This window comes from Melanotaenia boesemani, chromosome 16 (assembly GCF_017639745.1).
Source record: "Melanotaenia boesemani isolate fMelBoe1 chromosome 16, fMelBoe1.pri, whole genome shotgun sequence".
NCBI classification, from domain to species: domain Eukaryota; kingdom Metazoa; phylum Chordata; class Actinopteri; order Atheriniformes; family Melanotaeniidae; genus Melanotaenia; species Melanotaenia boesemani.
Genome location: NC_055697.1, coordinates 32,564,153 through 32,582,695, shown reverse-complemented (window position 1 = coordinate 32,582,695; position 18,543 = coordinate 32,564,153). Strand labels below are relative to the sequence as shown.

The 18,543-nt window shown below is 42.1% G+C and overlaps 1 protein-coding gene across 6 annotated transcripts in view; it reads right to left on the bottom strand.

The window, feature by feature from the left end:
* LOC121655250 (LIM domain-binding protein 3-like) overlaps positions 1-18,543 on the bottom strand; it is a 100,520-nt gene that overhangs the window by 30,428 nt on the left and 51,549 nt on the right. For 4 of the 6 annotated variants that reach the window (XM_042009749.1, XM_042009753.1, XM_042009751.1 and 1 more), the window contains 3 exons: positions 9,538-9,607; positions 3,880-3,902; positions 350-538 (listed from right to left, as the gene is read on the bottom strand). In XM_042009749.1, the coding sequence (XP_041865683.1) occupies positions 350-538; positions 3,880-3,902; positions 9,538-9,607 (282 nt within the window). Of the gene's footprint in view, positions 1-349; positions 539-3,879; positions 3,903-7,315; positions 7,504-9,537; positions 9,608-18,543 lie in introns of all 6 variants that reach the window. The other 2 variants (XM_042009752.1, XM_042009754.1) reach the window with 1 other exon arrangement.

The window sequence follows — 18,543 nt, the reverse complement described above, 5'->3', positions numbered from 1 at the left end:
ACAGTTATACTGAGTTTTAAAATAACAACCTTGTAGGAGCTTACAAGAGACGCGTCTACATTCTATCAGCACCCCCGCAAGGTGAGGTTAACATAACGCTCCAATCAGAGCAAACATCATGACGTAAACTTCACACCTTTTTGTAGCATCACTGTGTTTCATTAAAAATTATTTTGATGTTCAAGATGAATAACGTTCAGAGCATGAGGAAGAGACGGAGGTGGAGGAGTGCATGGGGAAAGGAAAGTGGTTTGTGGAGAGCAGTGTCAGTTCAAGGGAGGACACACAGAAAAAAAGACAATAAGGAGGACAGCAGGAGTGTTAGAGGAGGAGGAGGTGGTGTTCTTACCAGGCATCGTGCCCCTTGGCCTGTGACTGTCCTGCAATGACGTCCATGATGGCGTCCTGTGAGTACATGCTGATGGGAGTGTTGTACTGAGCATGGATGATGGTGGCCTTGCCGCCGGGGCCTGTCACCTCTATGGGTTGATGGGTGGAGAGGGCAGTGTCCTTCAGAATGTTGGGATTGAAGCCGGCACTGATGAGTGGAGGAAGGTGACGGGGGAGGAAGAGGAAAGGACGGAGAGTTGGAGGAAGAGGTGGAAGGAGGTGGAGTTGATGGGGTTGTGTTTTAAAACATGCAGCAGGTCATGCACACAGCAAACGCACCACAGACCAGGTTCATACAGCGAACATCGCAGAGCACTGAAAGGTTCTGCAGATCCAGAAAAACTACAACGGCCCCCAGCAAAAACACAAAACCAAACACAGAACGGAGAAATTTAAGCTGCAAGATCTGGACTCAGGTTTCAGAACCAATCGGTCCAGCTGCTGTTTTGCTTTGTCTGGAAGAAATTACTTTGATCCACTATGAAGGTGCAACATACATTCGGTGGCCTCTTCATTATAGTTTATGTTCAACTTTCTGTTAACGCTAATATCTAACCAGCCAATCACAGGGCAGCATGTAGCCATGTTGACATGGTCAAGATGACTTGCTGAAGTTCAAGCTGAGCATCAGAATTTTCTTGGGGGGTATTTTCTTGGCCCACTTTGAGTCCCTTATTACCATCATGGACGTGCAGCAACTGTGTAATGCTACAGTATCAAGTCAATATGGAGCAAAATCAGCTTGAACTAAACCTGGTTTCCTCAAATTTATCTTTTTCTATGATGTTCTCAGATGATAAGAAGTAGCAGATTTAATTTAGTCCCCTGCCTACTCGTGTTTGGAAAGTTTACTCTTCACTCAGTATACCAGAAGATGGACCAGTATACCAGGAGACGGACCAGTATACAAGGAGACAGACCAGTATACCAGGAGACAGACCAGTATACCAGGTGATGGACCAGTATACCGGGAGATGGACCAGTATACCGGGAGACAGACCAGTATAACATGAGACGGACCAGTATACAAGGAGACAGACCAGTATACCAGGAGACAAACAAGTATACCCGGAGATGGACCAGTGTACCAGGAGACAAACAAGTATAACAGGAGACAGGCCAGTATACCAGGAGATGAACCAGTATACCGGGAGACAGACCAGTATGCCAGGAGATGGACCAGTATACCAAGAGTCGGACCAGTATACCAAGAGTCAGACCAGTATACCAGGAGATGGACCAGTATACCAGGAGACAGACCAGTATACCAGGAGATGGACCAGTATACCAGGAGACAGACCAGTATACCAGGAGGTGAACCAGTATACCAGGAGACAGACCAGTATGCCAGAAGATGGACCAGTATGCCAGGAGATGGACCAGTATACCAAGAGTCAGACCAGTATACCAGGAGATGGACCAGTATACCAGGAGACAGACCAGTATACCAAGAGTCAGACCAGTATACCAGAAGACAGACCAGTAACCAGGAGACAGACCAGTATACAAGGAGACAGACCAGTATACCAGGAGATGGACCAGTATAACAGGAGACGGACCAGTATACCAGGAGATGAACCAGTATACCAGGAGATGAACCAGTATACCAGGAGATGAACCAGTATACCAGGAGATGAACCAGTATACCAGAAGATGTGGAGGGGCCCGTAGGAGGACAACAACCAGTATTAGTAGCACTATCTTTTCCTTAGTGCAGGAGGACCAGGAAGAGCAGAAGGACCAGGAGGACCAGGAGCACCAGGAGGACCAGGAGGAGGTCTGCAGTCCTACTAAATGACCTCCAGCAGCCACTAATGTTCATGTTTCTGTTCAGACTGTCAGAAACAGACTCCACGAGGTGGTACGAGGACCCACGTCCACTAATCGGGTTTGTGCTCAGAGCCCAACATCGTGCATCCTGATTGGCCAAAGAACACCAGGACTGGAAGGTTGGCCATCCGCTCCCTGTGGTCTTCATGGATGAGAGCAGGTCCACATGGAGACCACGTACCAGACGTGAGAGGGTCTGGAGACACCATGGAGAACGTTCTGCTGCCTGCTACATCCTCCAGCAGGACTGGTTTGGCAGTGGATCAGTGATGGTCTGGAGGCAGATCCTTGGAGGGCCACACAGACCTCCATGTGTTAGCCAGAGGTACCTGACTGCCATTAGGTACCGGGATGAGATCCTCAGACCCATGTCAGATCAGATACTGCTGCAGTGGGACCTGGTTCCTTCTGATGCAGGACCATGCTCAGCCTCATGTGGTTGGAGTGAGTCAGCAGTTCCTGCATGATGAAGGCATCGATGCTGTGGACTGACCCACCCGTTCACCAGACCTGAATCCAGACCTCCATTGGTTGTTGTCTTCCAGACTGACAACAGTTGTTTATCTGGAACTTACAGCATCACGGTGCTCATCTTCATCACAGCAACCAGACCAAATCACCACATGCAACAACAGCACACACAAGACAGGCAGACGTTCAGCGTTTGAATTCATCTGATCCAGTTCATCCTGACCTCCTTCACACTGAAAACTCAGCTTCTCACAGCTTTATCTCTTAAAACTCCACGCTGTTTTTGCTATTTAATATAATAACACACACTATTTACAGTTATTTATGCTAGGACAAGAACCCAGCAGCACGGCCGCTATCTGCTTCTTACAGAGAAACCAGGATTGGCAGATTGGCCATCGGCTCCCTGTGGTCTTCATGGATGAGAGCAGGTTCACATGGACCTGCTATTCTCACTAAACCAACTCCAGCTCAGCTGCTTTGTGGTGCCACCGTGCATCAGAAACGTCTTCTTGGCTTTATTCCAGCCATAGAGGAGCATTATTTTTCTTCTTTTCACACACACATAGAACTTTCTGCTCACTGGTTGATCTTTGGCTGCTCCTGATTGGACGTTACCATCAATCTAAGCTCTCTGATTGGTGGAAAGTCTGACAGGAAGTGGCTTCATCATCATGTCCAGGTCTAAATAGAGGTCTCTTAGCAACATAGTAGTGATGGTGATGTTTTTATGGTGAAATGTGATAAATAATGCTGTTATCATGGATCATGGTGGATTTACCAGATAGAGTCTCTGAATAAAACTACATTTAGTGGCTGGATTGTAAACCTCCTGGACGGGATAGAAATGCTGGAAAACTTCTGTAGATCAGCTAAAGGGTAAAATATCCATCACAGTTTACACCACAGAGATACACACCACCGCTGCTGAGACGCTGGTGATGGTAGAAGTGATGGACCTGAGGGGCAGAGATCGGGCTGAGTTTTAAGGGTTAACAGTGAAAACATCGTGGAGCTGTTTCCACCATGCAATTACTTTCTTAATTACTATTACCGGATACTGGAGGATCGATGATTTTACATTATAAAAAGCAAAATTTTTACTCCCTGCAGGACCATGCCTTTAACACACACAGCAACCACAGAGCAAACACAACCAAGATGCATTCAGAGGGAGAGGATACTAACTTGGGAGCAGCAGGAGAGAAAACCTTGTTTGACAAACAGAACAGACGTGAGAGAAAGACAGAAAAAGAGAAGATTAAAAGATTAGTTAGATAAAGGATGACGATAAGAAGGCAGCTCCACATCGTCCAGGTTTCAGAGGGACGGTACAAACGTCCCACACAAGCTTGTTTGAGATGAAGGACTCTGAGCTGTTCATGGATCAGATTCTTCACCAGGACTTGTGGACAGAAGCTCCGCTTGCCAGCAGGCAAACCAGGCAAATGCTTGGGGCCCCGAGCCAGAAGGAGCTCTCAGAGGGCCAATTAACTCTGAATTAAGACAGCAGTGACAGTGGTACTCCCTAAAGGGTAGGGCTGGTATCGATCCAATACCAAGTAAATCCAGGGCAAGTATCGCCGATACCAATATCGATACAATACTATTTGTTAAAAATTTCACAATCATTTAATAAGTTTTGCCTTTAATTATCTGTCATTATTATTATCAGAATCAAACACAGTATAAAGATAATTGTCAAATAAAAAATCTTTTAGAAATTTATTTAGAAATAGCAGTTTTTTGTATTTGTGAACAATATAAAATAACAACATCAGCAATGTAACAAAAGAAAAAATAATTCTGTTTTTCTGTTTCGTCACAAACTTTGTTTGGGAAAATGAGGTCAACTGTGCAAATTGTCTAAAAAAAAGTCAAACCTACGATTGGTTGACTCTCATTCACATTATTTGACTTTTTGCCCTCAAAGCACTTTGCAAGAAAAATATCGATCCAACTCTAGTATTGATACTGATACCAGCCTTGGCATCATTCGGTATCATTTATCTCATTAACGGGTTATTCCATGTGCAGGATGGTGAAGGGGCTGGAGCTGCTCCTGGTCCATCAAAGAACCAACACAGAGAGACTTAAATCAGACTCCTAACCAGAACTCAGACTCAGATCAGCCTAACACGCATGTCTGTGGACTGTGGGAGGAAGCCGGGAGAGAACCAGGCATAGCTGGAGAACATTAAACCTCCACAGGTTCCCCCCAGAAACCTTCTAGTGGTTAATATATAAGAATTATAAAAATAAGAAAAATTAAGAATGTCCATTAATCAATTATATTGGCTTTTATTGAGTGTGTTTGTGGTTTACTGGGAGAAACACTGGTTTCCAGTCTAACTGCTGCAGGAATCAAGGACCTGTGTTAGCTTCTTCACACTTTGGGTGCAGCAGTCTGTCTCTGAAGGAGCTCTGTCAGTGATCGGAGGGGGTGGGGTGGTGGGGAGGGGGAGCTGTCCTTCAACATGGATGACAGCTTAGCCATCATCTTCTTCTCTCCTTTACCATCAATCATTCACAGAATTACACACGGACACCACGACTGAACGACGTCATGCTCAGAAGCAGGAGAGTTTTAATAAAACTTCCGATCAGGATTCTGGATGATTTCTGGAACAGCTGATCAAACAGTGGAAGGCCCAGTTTGCAGAGATTAACTCTGGAGGATCAGATGGAGACGTACAGATCTTTTTATTTCATTTCTGTGTAATTCTCCCACTTTTGCTTCTGTTGGACTTTGCTGTGATGCTTTTAATGTTTTTGTAACTCGCTTTAAATTTAAAATGAAATGTGATTAGAAATACACCTGCCTTGCCTCAACACGCGCATTTATTTCCAATGATATAAAATAAAATAAATAAAAGACTAGAAAGAAACTTAAGATACTAAATATTAAATAAAATAATAATTAATAATCACGATAATGAATAAAACAATAAAAATAAAACTATAAATAAGAGAGAATGAAAGCAAATCAATAAATTTGATAAATTAAACAGATTAAAAGAAATCCGATAAACAAAGTTGAGAAGTAGTTTGTCACAAATTTAAATGTGAGGAAAGAAAATGGATTTTTTTAACTTACTTTTAAGGTGTTTCAGAGTATTTTGGATGCTAAACTATAAACGGAACAGCTCTTTATTTTGTTCTTCGTCTTCCTCGGTATGTTTCCTTTGTCTTGTCGCTTCTTGGACTAAAGTTCAGAACTTTGCATTTCTGGTTTTATCTATAAAATGATCCATTTTCTCTTCACGCTGTTTGTGAGTCTGTGTTTGTTGCCAGTGTTCCCTGCAGCATTCAGAGCTGGATGAGCGGAGGTGTGTTTGTTGATCTGAACGCCGCCAGCAGCCATGACCTTGGTCTGGATGTAGGCGTTAGTCTGAATGTTCTGGCCAGCCAACGTTTCTTCTCCTCAGAGGACAGCAGAGCGGAGATTTAAAGTGGTTGCTGACTGGTTGAAGAGCTCTGAGGTTCAGTTGGTATTTTGTTTTTGGTTTAATTCTGGATATTTGAGTGCTTCTCTTGGAAAACACGGAGGCCATAGTTGTGGTTCTGGTTAGCTTCTCCTGCTCAAGCTGTGCTCTGTTATCTACATGACAGGAAGTGTGAGCTGGAGTCTGAGAGGTGGAGCTGCTGAGGAGCAGGAAAAAAAGTGATGCATTCACTTCCTGTAGGACAGCAGAGTGCAAAAGTTTAGACAACCCTGGTTTCTGCCACTGCGAATATTTCCATATGAAAGATTTTCAACATATGAAGGCAGATTAGAGCTTTTTAACTAAAATAAAAGAACCACTAAGTCAAGGTGGTTTCCTCGAACAACAGAATCTTTACGACCCCACAAAGACGCATCACGTAACTTTCCGACCTTAAAGCTCGTTTGGTGGTACAGTGACACTGGAGCCGTCGCTGTCCGGCTGAAACCACTTCACTACTTTTTCTTCTGCGTGATGTTGTAGCTGAGTTTTGCAAAGAATCGCAGGAAGATATTATGGGAGGAAGAGAGGAAAAGAAAGAGAGAAAGGGACAGAGCAAGAGAACAGAAGAGAGTCAGCATCCAGCTGACTTTTACTGGCTGGAGAGATCTCAGAGTACAGGTAGGATGCAAGAAAACAGACTCAAGTTAAAAATGGTTGATGGTCTCTAAATATCCCCAAAACATCTCAAAACCCACAACCTGAAGTGTTTAGTGTTGAAAAACGAGCCCTGACCACCAGAGTTCTCCAAACTAAACATCCTAGAAAACCTGTGGACAGGACGGTGGAAGGAAACAGCCATGAACATCTAAAAAGAAGCCTGCAGATCTTTAGAAGGAAGGCTGGATAAAAATCCTCCAAACAAGAACTGGAAGCGCTCGAGCTGCTAAATGCTGGCAGCAGGGTGCCTAAATTTTTGCTTGGGGTCCTTTTCCTTTCTTGAAAATGTGAAAAGCAAATAAAAAGCATAAATGCTGCAGTAACGTAAGAAAAAAATCGTGCTTAACTTTTGTCTTTGTGAAAAGGTAGTGTGATGTAAATCAGCTAAGCAACTTTCTGCTGTTTTTAATCCGCTCAGCCTCTGCAGACCAGTTTTCATCCTCCTCTTACACTTTGTCGGCCTCTTCGTCTCTACGTACCCTGCAGGCCGACCCGCCTGCACCACCGCCATCTCCCTCAGAGTCTCCTCTGAGTACAGCCCGATGGGGGAGTTATACTGCCTCCTCTGAGGGGGGCTGACCGCCGCCGCTCTCCTCCCAGGAGAGTCTGCCTCTGCAGGCCCGGAAGAGGCACTGCAGGCCAAAGGGCGGCCGTTTACCTGCACCGACTGAGGCGTCAGACGGAGGGGGGAGTCAGGAGGGAGGAGAGGGGGAGGGGAGGGAGCAGAGAATGTTATGGAAGACCTATCAATATGTCTGATAACCAAACTTGTGGTTGTAGTTCTTCAGCAATATAAAAAGCTTCAAATTAAAATGTTTCTCCATCGTTTTTTTTCTAGAAATATTTCAAAAGACACAGAGTTTAACTTCTACAGCCACGCTTTGACAGGAAGAGCAATCTGTGGCACCAACGTGTTGTTTTATGTTTTTTAAATTGTCCAGCATTTCAGAATGTCTATTTTCACTTTGACCTGACATTTAAAAAGAAATTTTAAATAAAATAAAGTGCTTTAAATGTCCTCAACATTTCTCATTATAAGATTTAAGGTATGGATCCGGTGATACAGCTCAATCAGAGCAAAGACTAACAGACTAAAAACGGCTTTAATCCTACACTTAATAAGCATAACCACACTCAACAAAACGCTGCCTACATCAGGAATGTGTGAATACGTATGAGGGTGGGTCTGATCGTTCTTAACTTATTTTAGTTATCGCTTCGTAATTCTATGATATTTTATATTACATAATATTAGTATTTCTTTTGTACTGCTGAATGTTGAATGTATGTATGACTGTGCACTTTGACTGACTGACATTTCATTTTCGTTGTACATGTTACACGGATCAATGACAATAAATATTTCTATCTTTTCCTTTTATTCAGACTGATGCTCTTTTCTGTGTTATACAGATGACTGAATGTAGCAGCCCAGCCTGAAGAGGAAATGGAGTTCGACATCTTCTCTGGATCCATTTGAGTGATTTCTTTTTTCAGTATTTTCAGAGAAAACAAACTTAAAGTTTTGAATCTATTTAATTTGGCATTTTTTTGTGCATTTCCTCATGGAGCCACCAGGGGGCAGCAGATAGTTGTGTCTCTACATCTCTTCAGCCTTAAGGCCAGAATCCTAAGCTTGTGTGTGCGTGTGAATGTGTGCGTGTCCTGGGAGTACATTATGCAAACAGGGGTCTCTCAAGGACACCAATATTTGATGTGCAGGGCACTGATTTACCCTCCAGCTTTTTCACTGTCTGTATTTAGTTTGGACAGATAGAAGAACATAAGGATTATATTATATTATATTATATTATATTATATTATATTTATAGAAAAAAATATATGAAAGAGAAAAATTAGATTAATTTATTTGTAAATCTATAAATTATATATATATATATATATATATATATATATATATATATATATATATATATATATATATATATATATATTTAGTCTTGATATATTACATATATTGTCACCTTATATTTTCTTTTTACATTATTGAGTTCTGAGTTCTCGTTTCCACGGTAACAGGCTTTTTGGGTGGATGGCGGACCTGTCATGTTTGTGCAGCTGCGCCTTTTTATTTATTTGGTCTGTTAAAGCAAATCCTGTTTCTGGTAGAACACTTATGCTGGGGTTCATCATCAGAGCACATCTGGATCAGGCCTGGAAGGACAAGTCGCTGGTGGGAAAGAAAATGGCTGACATGGAGGTTGGAACAACACTTCTGTTGTGTTTTCTGGTCCAACAGGATGCAGTGCACACCTGGAAGTCTTGCTGCCCCCCAGAGGCTTGGCATGTAAACTACATCATTCCCCTGCACGGAGACAGTTTCCATTCCTCTGATGTGTAAATTAAATTTTTATCTAACACGCAAAGAAAAAGTATTGGGAGTAAATGTTGTGTAAACAGGACCTGAGAAACTTCTACTTTTATCCTTGAATGTTTTTAAAGTAAAGCAGTTTGTTTGTAGTAGTTTGTTCGTTCTTTCTATCTATCTATCTATCTATCTATCTATCTATCTAATGAAGGAAACGAAGAATGAAAAGATAACAGCAGGAAATCCAGCTCTGTCACATGAGAAGAGATTCTGACCAGAGGACTTTTCTGATCAACAACGAACAACCGCTGATCGGTTTCAGGACGACATCCAGACTGTGTGTGAGCAGAAATGCATTATGGGAGGAGTTACCTGCTGGTGAGGGATCATGGGAATCGCTGCGTCCATTCTGGGTGTCGTCATCGGAGGAGGACGCTTCGACCTGCAAGGAGAAAACAGTGATGACGTCACGTCATTCAGAAAATTCTCACCTTGTTTTTATGCTGATTCTGTCAATGATCCATGATCATGAAAGTTCTGCTGTGGAACACTTCAAAGAGCTCAGAGCATCCACACCTTCCACACGAAGGGAAAATGGAAGGAAAGATGAGGAAAAGCGAGCTGTAGATTTATCCTTCAGTCTACTTTCCAGCCCTCTGCTGGCATCTGTGTGAAGTTTAAAACTGTGGACAGAAGTGGTTGAAGGAAGTTTCTGTTGCGATATAAAGCAGTGAGAGACTAAAACACCGACTCAAAGACAGGAGGGAAGCTAGTAAAGCACAAAGCTAAACTTTAATAAGCTCAGAAATAAAACAAACCAAAGGCACTGCAACAGGAACTCCAACAAAGCAACATGGTGAAGAAGAAAACAGAACAGCAGCGACAGGTGATCCCTGAGGTGAGAAACAGATGTCTCAATCACCACAGCGTCAACAGGACAGAGCAGAGACAGTTCAGACTTCTCACTGCGGTGCAGGAGCCTCAGGTGAGCAGGGTTACCTTCGGCCAAACCACCCTCACAAACAACCGGAAGCTTAGCTAAACTTTGCAAACCATCAGATGCCAGCATTCCTGGTGGTTCGCTCCAGGGACTCTCAACCTTTTTTACACCAGGACCCGGCTTTTCCAGCACAAACTGGTCCGGAGCCCGTTCACATATTAACGCTGTTTTGGTTTAATTTGTTTAAAATAACTAAACCAAATCCACTTCCAGTTAAACAGCTACAACCTTGTTAAATATGACACGATAAAAAATATCTAAAAGCATGACATCATACAATGACATCATCACAAATACATTTCACATGTATGTGAAACTGCACATACATGGAATAAAATCTACGGCTTAGTTGCCAAACAGATGTTTTCTGCATCTGTAGCTTCTTTCTTTTCCTTCATTTGTTAAAAATTGCAGCAGCTTTCTGTCATAGATGCTGCTTTTCTCCCAGTTTAGATTTTCTTTTTCTGACAGAAACATGGTGAACAGAAGAAACAACATCCCCGCATTTTAGGTTTAGGAATAAACGTGGAAACGGGAGGAAAGGGGGAGGAGAAGCTGACTTATTTACAGATTCATTCCAGTGGAAAGAGATTTCATCTGGTGGTTTTAATTATTTTGAATATCTTGGTTTTATTTTAAGGGACGTTTCCAGACGTCCAGGACACCGAGCAAATTTTATTGCTGAATTTTCTGAATTATTGTTGGTTATCTCGACTGATTTTAACCATTTTATCTGAACATAGACAACATGATGGATGGGAATGTGAAGAGTTTTCTTCCATACTGGACATGTTGTTTGTGGCAACATGTAAAAGAACCGACCCACATTCCAGGCCACATTCTGGACCTGGTTCTCTAAAGGTGCTGATATTTCTTCTGCTGCAGTCGCGGACTCGGCCTTGTCTCGGCCATTTTTGTATTTTGTTTGATTTACTGATCACTCAGAAAGTCCAACCAGCTGCTCCTCGGTTAGGAAGAGGAACATTAATGAAAGAACAAGAACTAAGTTTGTGGAAAGCAGAGCTATGTTACCAACAACCAGAGCAGAGTCAGCCGATCGACTCCTGGATCATTTCAGTCTGGAAACCTTGAATGTAATGGATGCTGTTGCACCGGTAAGGTAAGATAAGATAAGGTAAGATAAGATAAGATAAGGTAAGATAAGATAAGATAAGATAAGATAAGATAAGATAAGATAAGATAATCTCTTTGTTTCCTTTGTTAACCTCGAGCAAACAGAAAAGACCATGGAGAAACACCCCCGTGGTCACTAGCCTAAAAAGAGAATCCAGGAAAACTGAGCGGAAGTGGCAGAAAAATAAACGTTAAATTTACTCTGAGCTGCAGAAACAAAGCTATACCTATGAGCTGTGTAAGGCCAGCAGCATTTATCTGGAAAAACCTAGAGTTCAGCCCAGAGCTCCTTTCCACTGAGACATGAAACCAGTTTGCCAAAAAAATTTAAACAAAGGCAAAATATTAATGTCAGACAGTCAAGCAAGAAAACTAGTCTGTGTCTCAAACCTGGAAAAAATTCTGATGTTATGTCACAATTTCATATGGTCGATTTAAAAATCCTACAGGAAATAGTTTGACATCTAAAATCAGCAACATGCACTCTGGACATTAAACATTAAACGTTATACATAATAGGACACAGTGCAGTGCCATCAGTCAAATTCAGTCAGATTATTAATGGGTCATTAGAGGCTTGAACTTGATGACAAGCTGTGATGTGGATCAGGTGTCATGCAGCAGGGACACGTCTAAAACCTGCAGGAAAGCCAGTGATGCTGCACCAGCTTGTTGACCCTCCTCTTGACATACAGAATATCAAAGTTTACTTTTTATAGTTTGGTGTCCTGTATATCAAAGTTTCATTTCTATAGTGTCCCATGAAAAGATATAATGAAATATTTGTAAAAATGTGAGGGGTGTCCTCACTTCTGTGAGAAACTGTATGTTAAAAACATATTTACTAATCTGAATAAATTTCCCATGCTCATCTCCAGGTTTCCCAAATTCAGTAAAGAAAAGAAAAGAGAGGGACAGAGCATTGGTCAGGTTAAGCTACAGACCAGAACTGTTACTGAATGCTGGTAGAGAAAGGCTGAGGATGGATTTTACATTAGTTGGATATTATAATGCATCTTCTAAGCAGACCAGATGGCAGATTACTCAGCACAACTTAAAGTGATTTGCGACTTGCATAAAATGAATGAACATCTTTGCCAGTTTGGTTCTGGTTAAACTGATGTGAACGTGGGCCAGTTCACCACAAAGCACCGAGGTTCTGAGCCTCCAGAACCATGTCTGTGTCGAAAACACTCGATGTGGTCCACCAGAGATATTTGTTCCATCCCTCCAGATACCTGACTGGCCACGAACTACACCGGCAAAGCGAAGCAACGGAGCCAGAATCCATCCAGAGAAACCGGACCGCTGCAATCTGAAACTCAGATGTCTAAACCCTGACTATAGGAAGCTCAGACTCTCCGCTCCAGGGATCACCCAGTCTGGTCCTCAAGGGCTAATGTCCTGCAGGTATTGGAGGTTTCTCTGCAGAAACACTCACATGATCGAGTCATTAACAGACTTGTCAGAACTTGACAAAAAGCTGTTGGAGATCCATTTTTTTTAATCAGGTGTTGCAGTGGAGAAACATTCGATACCTGCAGGACACCGGCCCTCGAGGACCGGAGCTGGTGATCCCTGCTCTACTGCTTCATGCTGAGGTGCTTCACACATCAGACTAGGATGCTCCTCAGACACCTCCCCAGGTCAGTTCAGTTCAGTTCAGTTCAGTTCAGTTTATTTGCCATTTGCAGTATAAAAAAAACCACATTGGAAAACTGTTGCAAGAAGCTCAAGCATTGTCCACATATAAACAGACAAAACATAAAAAACACAAGCCTAAATACACACACATGGACAGATCATAAGAACACATAGATGCCAGTAATATAATAAAACAACAAAACACTGTAAAAATAAATAGCAATAAAAAAGCAATAAAAGCAATACAATAAGGTGCTTGTTCGAGGTATTCAAGGTGCATTGTTCAAAGTCTTCACAGCTTGTGGAAAAAAGCTGTTAGCATGGAGAGATGTAGTGCATTTAACAGAGCGATATCTCTTCCCTGAGGGGAGGAGGTTAAACATCTCGGAAGCAGGGTGGCCAGAGGGATCCCTGATGATCTGCAAAGCTCTGGTTAAAAGTCTGGATTTGTAGGAGACCTCTAGGACTGGTAGGTCACAGCCAATTGTCCTACGAGCAGAGTGAACCACTTTGTTTAAAATTTTCTTCTCTTTCACAGTGAGATTACCGAACCACACAGTAATAGAGCTGGTAAGAAGACTCTCAATACCACACCGATAAAAGTTTAAAAGAATAGTTTTGTTTGGAGTAAACTCCCTTAGTTTCCGTAAAAAGAAAAGGCGCTGGCGAGCCTTTTAGCAATGTTAGCGGTGTTTGAATGCCAGCTTAGATCCCTGGAGAGAGTCACACCCAAAAACTTAAAAACCATGGAGAGTTTCTGAGCATGCTTAGTTGGTAGATGGCCTAAAAGCGGATTCATGGTTGTGCAGCGTCTGCGTTGCCGCCGTAAGCTCAGCGTAGCTCCGCAGAGGCTCGACGTGCACCTCTTCCAGACCTGATGTGCACCCCTGCTTCACAGACGGTTACAGAGCTACTCCCTTGTGATTGGTTCATTTGGGATCACGTATTGCCGGATATCTGGATCTTCTCGTTGAATTTGTGTGGTTTTTAAAAACAATAACCAGTGGATCAAGTTGATAAGAGGCTGGTCGAATTATTTCTTCGTTTTCTTCCACAAGCTAATAAAGACTGAACCATACTGGACGCCATTGTTGTTTTAAAACAGGAAATACCACCGAACTGAAGTGAACCATCAAAAAAACTCTGACCAGGTGAGTTTACCGGCCGATACCACCCCTGCTGCCCGCTTCAGGTTAGGAGGAGAAACTGCAACACGACACCAAAACGAAGCGTTCACCCTACGCTCGAGTGCGAAAGCAAACTCACCAGCGTCAGCTACGCTATAACCGACCGCACGCAGACGCCGCGCGAGCATAAATCCGGCCTAAGGTGGAAACATTAACCTATGGAGGAAGTACAGCTGCAGGAAAAGCAGGAAAGTCCCACAGGGAAAAGGATGCTGGGAATACCCAGCTGAGAGGGTTACCTTAAAATCCTCCCAAAATCTAGGTTACCATGAAACAACCATATGAGAACATCTCAGGATCTGGATGAAATTAATACAAATCCATTTACAACATTTATTAGAATTATTTCTAAATAACAAAACAAATAAATAAATGAATAAAAAATCACATAAGCCAAAAGATGAAGACTGTCAGAGAGATCTCTACAAACTGAAGCTGTGAGGGGAAGTCAGACTGCATTAATACCACAGATTGCTGACATCTCTCAGTATGTGGGTCGCTGTGATGGAAACGCTCACATAAGGACACTTTGAAGGGGGTCAGCGCCTCTTATACATCACGTAGAACAAAAGCAGCAGCCGCAGCTTCGTTGCTGCGAGTAAGAAAATGAAAAGGTCGAGAGTCAGAGGTTAGAAAATGTCTTTGTGATCCTCAAAGTCAAGAAATAGGCCAGTAAATAGGCTGTTATCTGCAGAGGAAAAGTCATGCCAGCAGCAAATGAAGAAAAGGTTGAAAACATCTGCTGCAACTGGAAACGCTCAGGCTGACCTGAAAACCTCTGAAGAGTTGGATGGAAGCAGTAAAGATGTGGAACACAGTCAGGATGCAGACGTGAGCATTGATGAAGGTGGAAGAGTGTCAGGTAAAAACTGTACCTTTAATCCTGACTGCTGTGTTTCTACTGCTTTTTAACTCTTTTATTTTCTTTATTCTGTTTTATTCTGCTTTGTTTCACTTTTGTTTCTGGATTTATTTACTCTGATCTGTTGATATAAACTGAAAAGGGACTGTGGGTTTCTTGAAAGGCAATTTAAATAAAATGTATTATCATTACACACCCTGACCCTGGTATCCAGAGGAGTTCATGGTCCACTCAGTGACTGCAAGGTGTCCAGATCATCATCCCTCCACCACTGTGCTAACAGCTGCTACGTCCAACATGTCCACTCTGGTCTGGTCTGTCCAGAGGACCTTGTTCCAGAAGTCTGGTGGTTTGTCTAGATGCAGCTTTGTCGACCTAAGCCGTGCTGCCATGTTCTTTTTCCCCTGCAACCCTTCCCTACAAGCCACACTGGTTCCATCTTTTTCTAACTGGGCTGTCATACTAAGTGCTAACACGCTGAGATGGCGATCGATTTTTCCACTGTCTGAACTTACTGGGACGTCCACTCCTGGAAGATCGGCAGCTGTCTTCAGTGTTTTTTACTTGTGAAAACTCTTTCTCTCTGTAGGAAGACAGACTCCAGATAGTCTGGAGATGACCCGATAACCTTCCCAGACTGTTGCTTCTCTAAGACAACTGCTGATGTCTTTCCTCCTTGGCATTGTGTTGTCACACCTGAAAGCAGCAGAGCAACAAACGGACCGAACATGATCAGTTAATCCGTGTATTGATCAGCAGCTCCTCGCCGCTAAGGGCCCTCCACTCATTTTAAAACCTGCTAAGAAAACTGTTTTATGTTATTTCTTTCTCTTGTTGCTGCTCAGTATTGTGAAACAAATCTAAAATTAAATAATAAATTCTGTTTCTGTATATTTAGATATTTATGTTTAAACATTTGTATTTGACCTTAAGTGAACTTGCATCATTTCCTGACCCGTATCCTCCGGCCCATGACAGGCTTCATCTCACTAGAGTAAAGCATCCCAGCATATCCATCACCCACAGGGTTTGTGGTTATGAGAGACTGATCTGAGCTCAGCGAGGACCCACATTCATTTCCTCACCAAACTTATCAGATCACAGCCGTGAGATGCCTTCAGGGGGATAAAGATTTGACTCATTTCAGTCCTGTACATCAAAACTGTTTGTAGCATTTTAGACTGTTTATGTGACACAGATCAGCCTCTGAACTCACACACCTCACACACCGCTGCAGGGTGATGAAGTGTTTCAGGTCATTTGGTTTTCACCATTCTGGTCATGACGGGTTAGTTAAGCTTGTGACAGTCGTACAGAATCATGTTATCCTTTAACTTTTAACCCTAAAACCCCACAAGCCATTTTTGCCATCTTTTAGTCCACCTGAAAAATCTGGAGTTTTAATCCCAGTATAAACCAGTCTGTAGCAGCTTTTAATCCCAGTATAAACCAGTCTGTAGCAGCTTTTAATCCCAGTATAAACCAGTCTGTAACAGCTTTTAATCCCAGTATAAACCAGTCTGTTACAGCTTTTAATCCCAGTATAAACCAGTCTGTAACAGCTTTTAATCCGAGTATAAACCAGTCTGTAACAGCTTTTAATCCCAGTATAAACCAGTCTGTAGCAGCTTTTAATCCCAGTATAAACCAGTCTGTAACAGCTTTTAATCCCAGTATAAACCAGTCTGTAGCAGCTTTTAATCCCAGTATAAACCAGTCTGTAGCAGCTTTTAATCCCAGTATAAACCAGTCTGTAACAGCTTTTAATCCCAGTATAAACCAGTCTGTTACAGCTTTTAATCCCAGTATAAACCAGTCTGTAACAGCTTTTAATCCGAGTATAAACCAGTCTGTAACAGCTTTTAATCCCAGTATAAACCAGTCTGTAGCAGCTTTTAATCCCAGTATAAACCAGTCTGTAACAGCTTTTAATCCCAGTATAAACCAGTCTGTAGCAGCTTTTAATCCCAGTATAAACCAGTCTGTAACAGCTTTTAATCCCAGTATAAACCAGTCTGTAGCAGCTTTTAATCCCAGTATAAACCAGTCTGTAGCAGCTTTTAATCCCAGTATAAACAGTGTGTAGCAGCTTTTAATCCCAGTATAAACCAGTCTGTAACAGCTTTTAATCCCAGTATAAACCAGTCTGTAACAGCTTTTAATCCCAGTATAAACAAGTCTGTAACAGCTTTTAATCCCAGCATAAACCAGTCTGTAGCAGCTTTTAATCCCAGTATAAACCAGTCTGTAGCAGCTTTTAATCCCAGTATAAACCAGTCTGTAACAGATTTTAATCCCAGTATAAACCAGTCTGTGGCAGCTTTTAATCCCAGTATAAACCAGTCTGTAGCAGCTTTTAATCCCAGTATAAACCAGTCTGTAGCAGCTTTTAATCCCAGTATAAACCAGTCTGTAGCAGCTTTTAATCCCAGTATAAACCAGTCTGTAACAGCTTTTAATCCCAGTATAAACCAGTCTGTAACAGCTTTTAATCCCAGTATAAACCAGTCTGTAACAGCTTTTAATCCCAGTATAAACCAGTCTGTAACAGCTTTTAATCCCAGTATAAACCAGTCTGTAGCAGCTTTTAATCCCAGTATAAACCAGTCTGTAGCAGCTTTTAATCCCAGTATAAACCAGTCTGTAACAGCTTTTAATCCCTGTATAAACAAGTCTGTGGCAGCTTTTAATCCCAGTATAAACAAGTCTGTGGCAGCTTTTAATCCCAGTATAAACCAGTCTATAGCAGCTTTTAATCCCAGTATAAACCAGTCTGTGGCAGCTTTTAATCCCAGTATAAACCAGTCTGTAGCAGCTTTTAATCCCAGTATAAACCAGTCTGTAGCAGCTTTTAATCCCAGTATAAACCAGTCTGTAGCAGCTTTTAATCCCAGTATAAACCAGTCTGTAAGCAGCTTTTTAATCCCAGTATAAACCAGTCTGTAACAGCTTTTAATCCCAGTATAAACCAGTTCTGTAACAGCTTTTAATCCCAGTATAACCAGTCTGTAGCAGCTTTTAATCCCAGTATAAACCAGTCTGTAACAGCTTTTAATCCCAGTATAAACCAGTCTGTAGCAGCTTTTAATCCAAGTATAAACCAGTGTGTAACAGCTTTTAATCCCAGTATAAACCAGTCTGTAGCAGCTTTTAATCCCAGTATAAACCAGTCTGTAACAGCTTTTAATTCCCAGTATAAACCAGTCTGTAACAGCTTTTAATCCCAGTATAAACCAGTCTGTAACAGCTTTTAATCCCAGTATAAACCAGTCTGTAACAGCTTTTAATCCCAGTATAAACCAGTCTGTAAGCAGCTTTTAATCCCAGTATAAACCAGTCTGTAGCAGCTTTTAATCCCAGTATAAACCAGTCTGTAACAGCTTTTAATCCCAGTATAAACCAGTCTGTAGCAGCTTTTAATCCCAGTATAAACAAGTCTGTAGCAGCTTTTAATCCCAGTATAAACCAGTCTGTAGCAGCTTTTAATCCCAGTATAAACCAGTCTGTGGCAGCTTTTAATCCAGTATAAACCAGTCTGTAGCAGCTTTAAT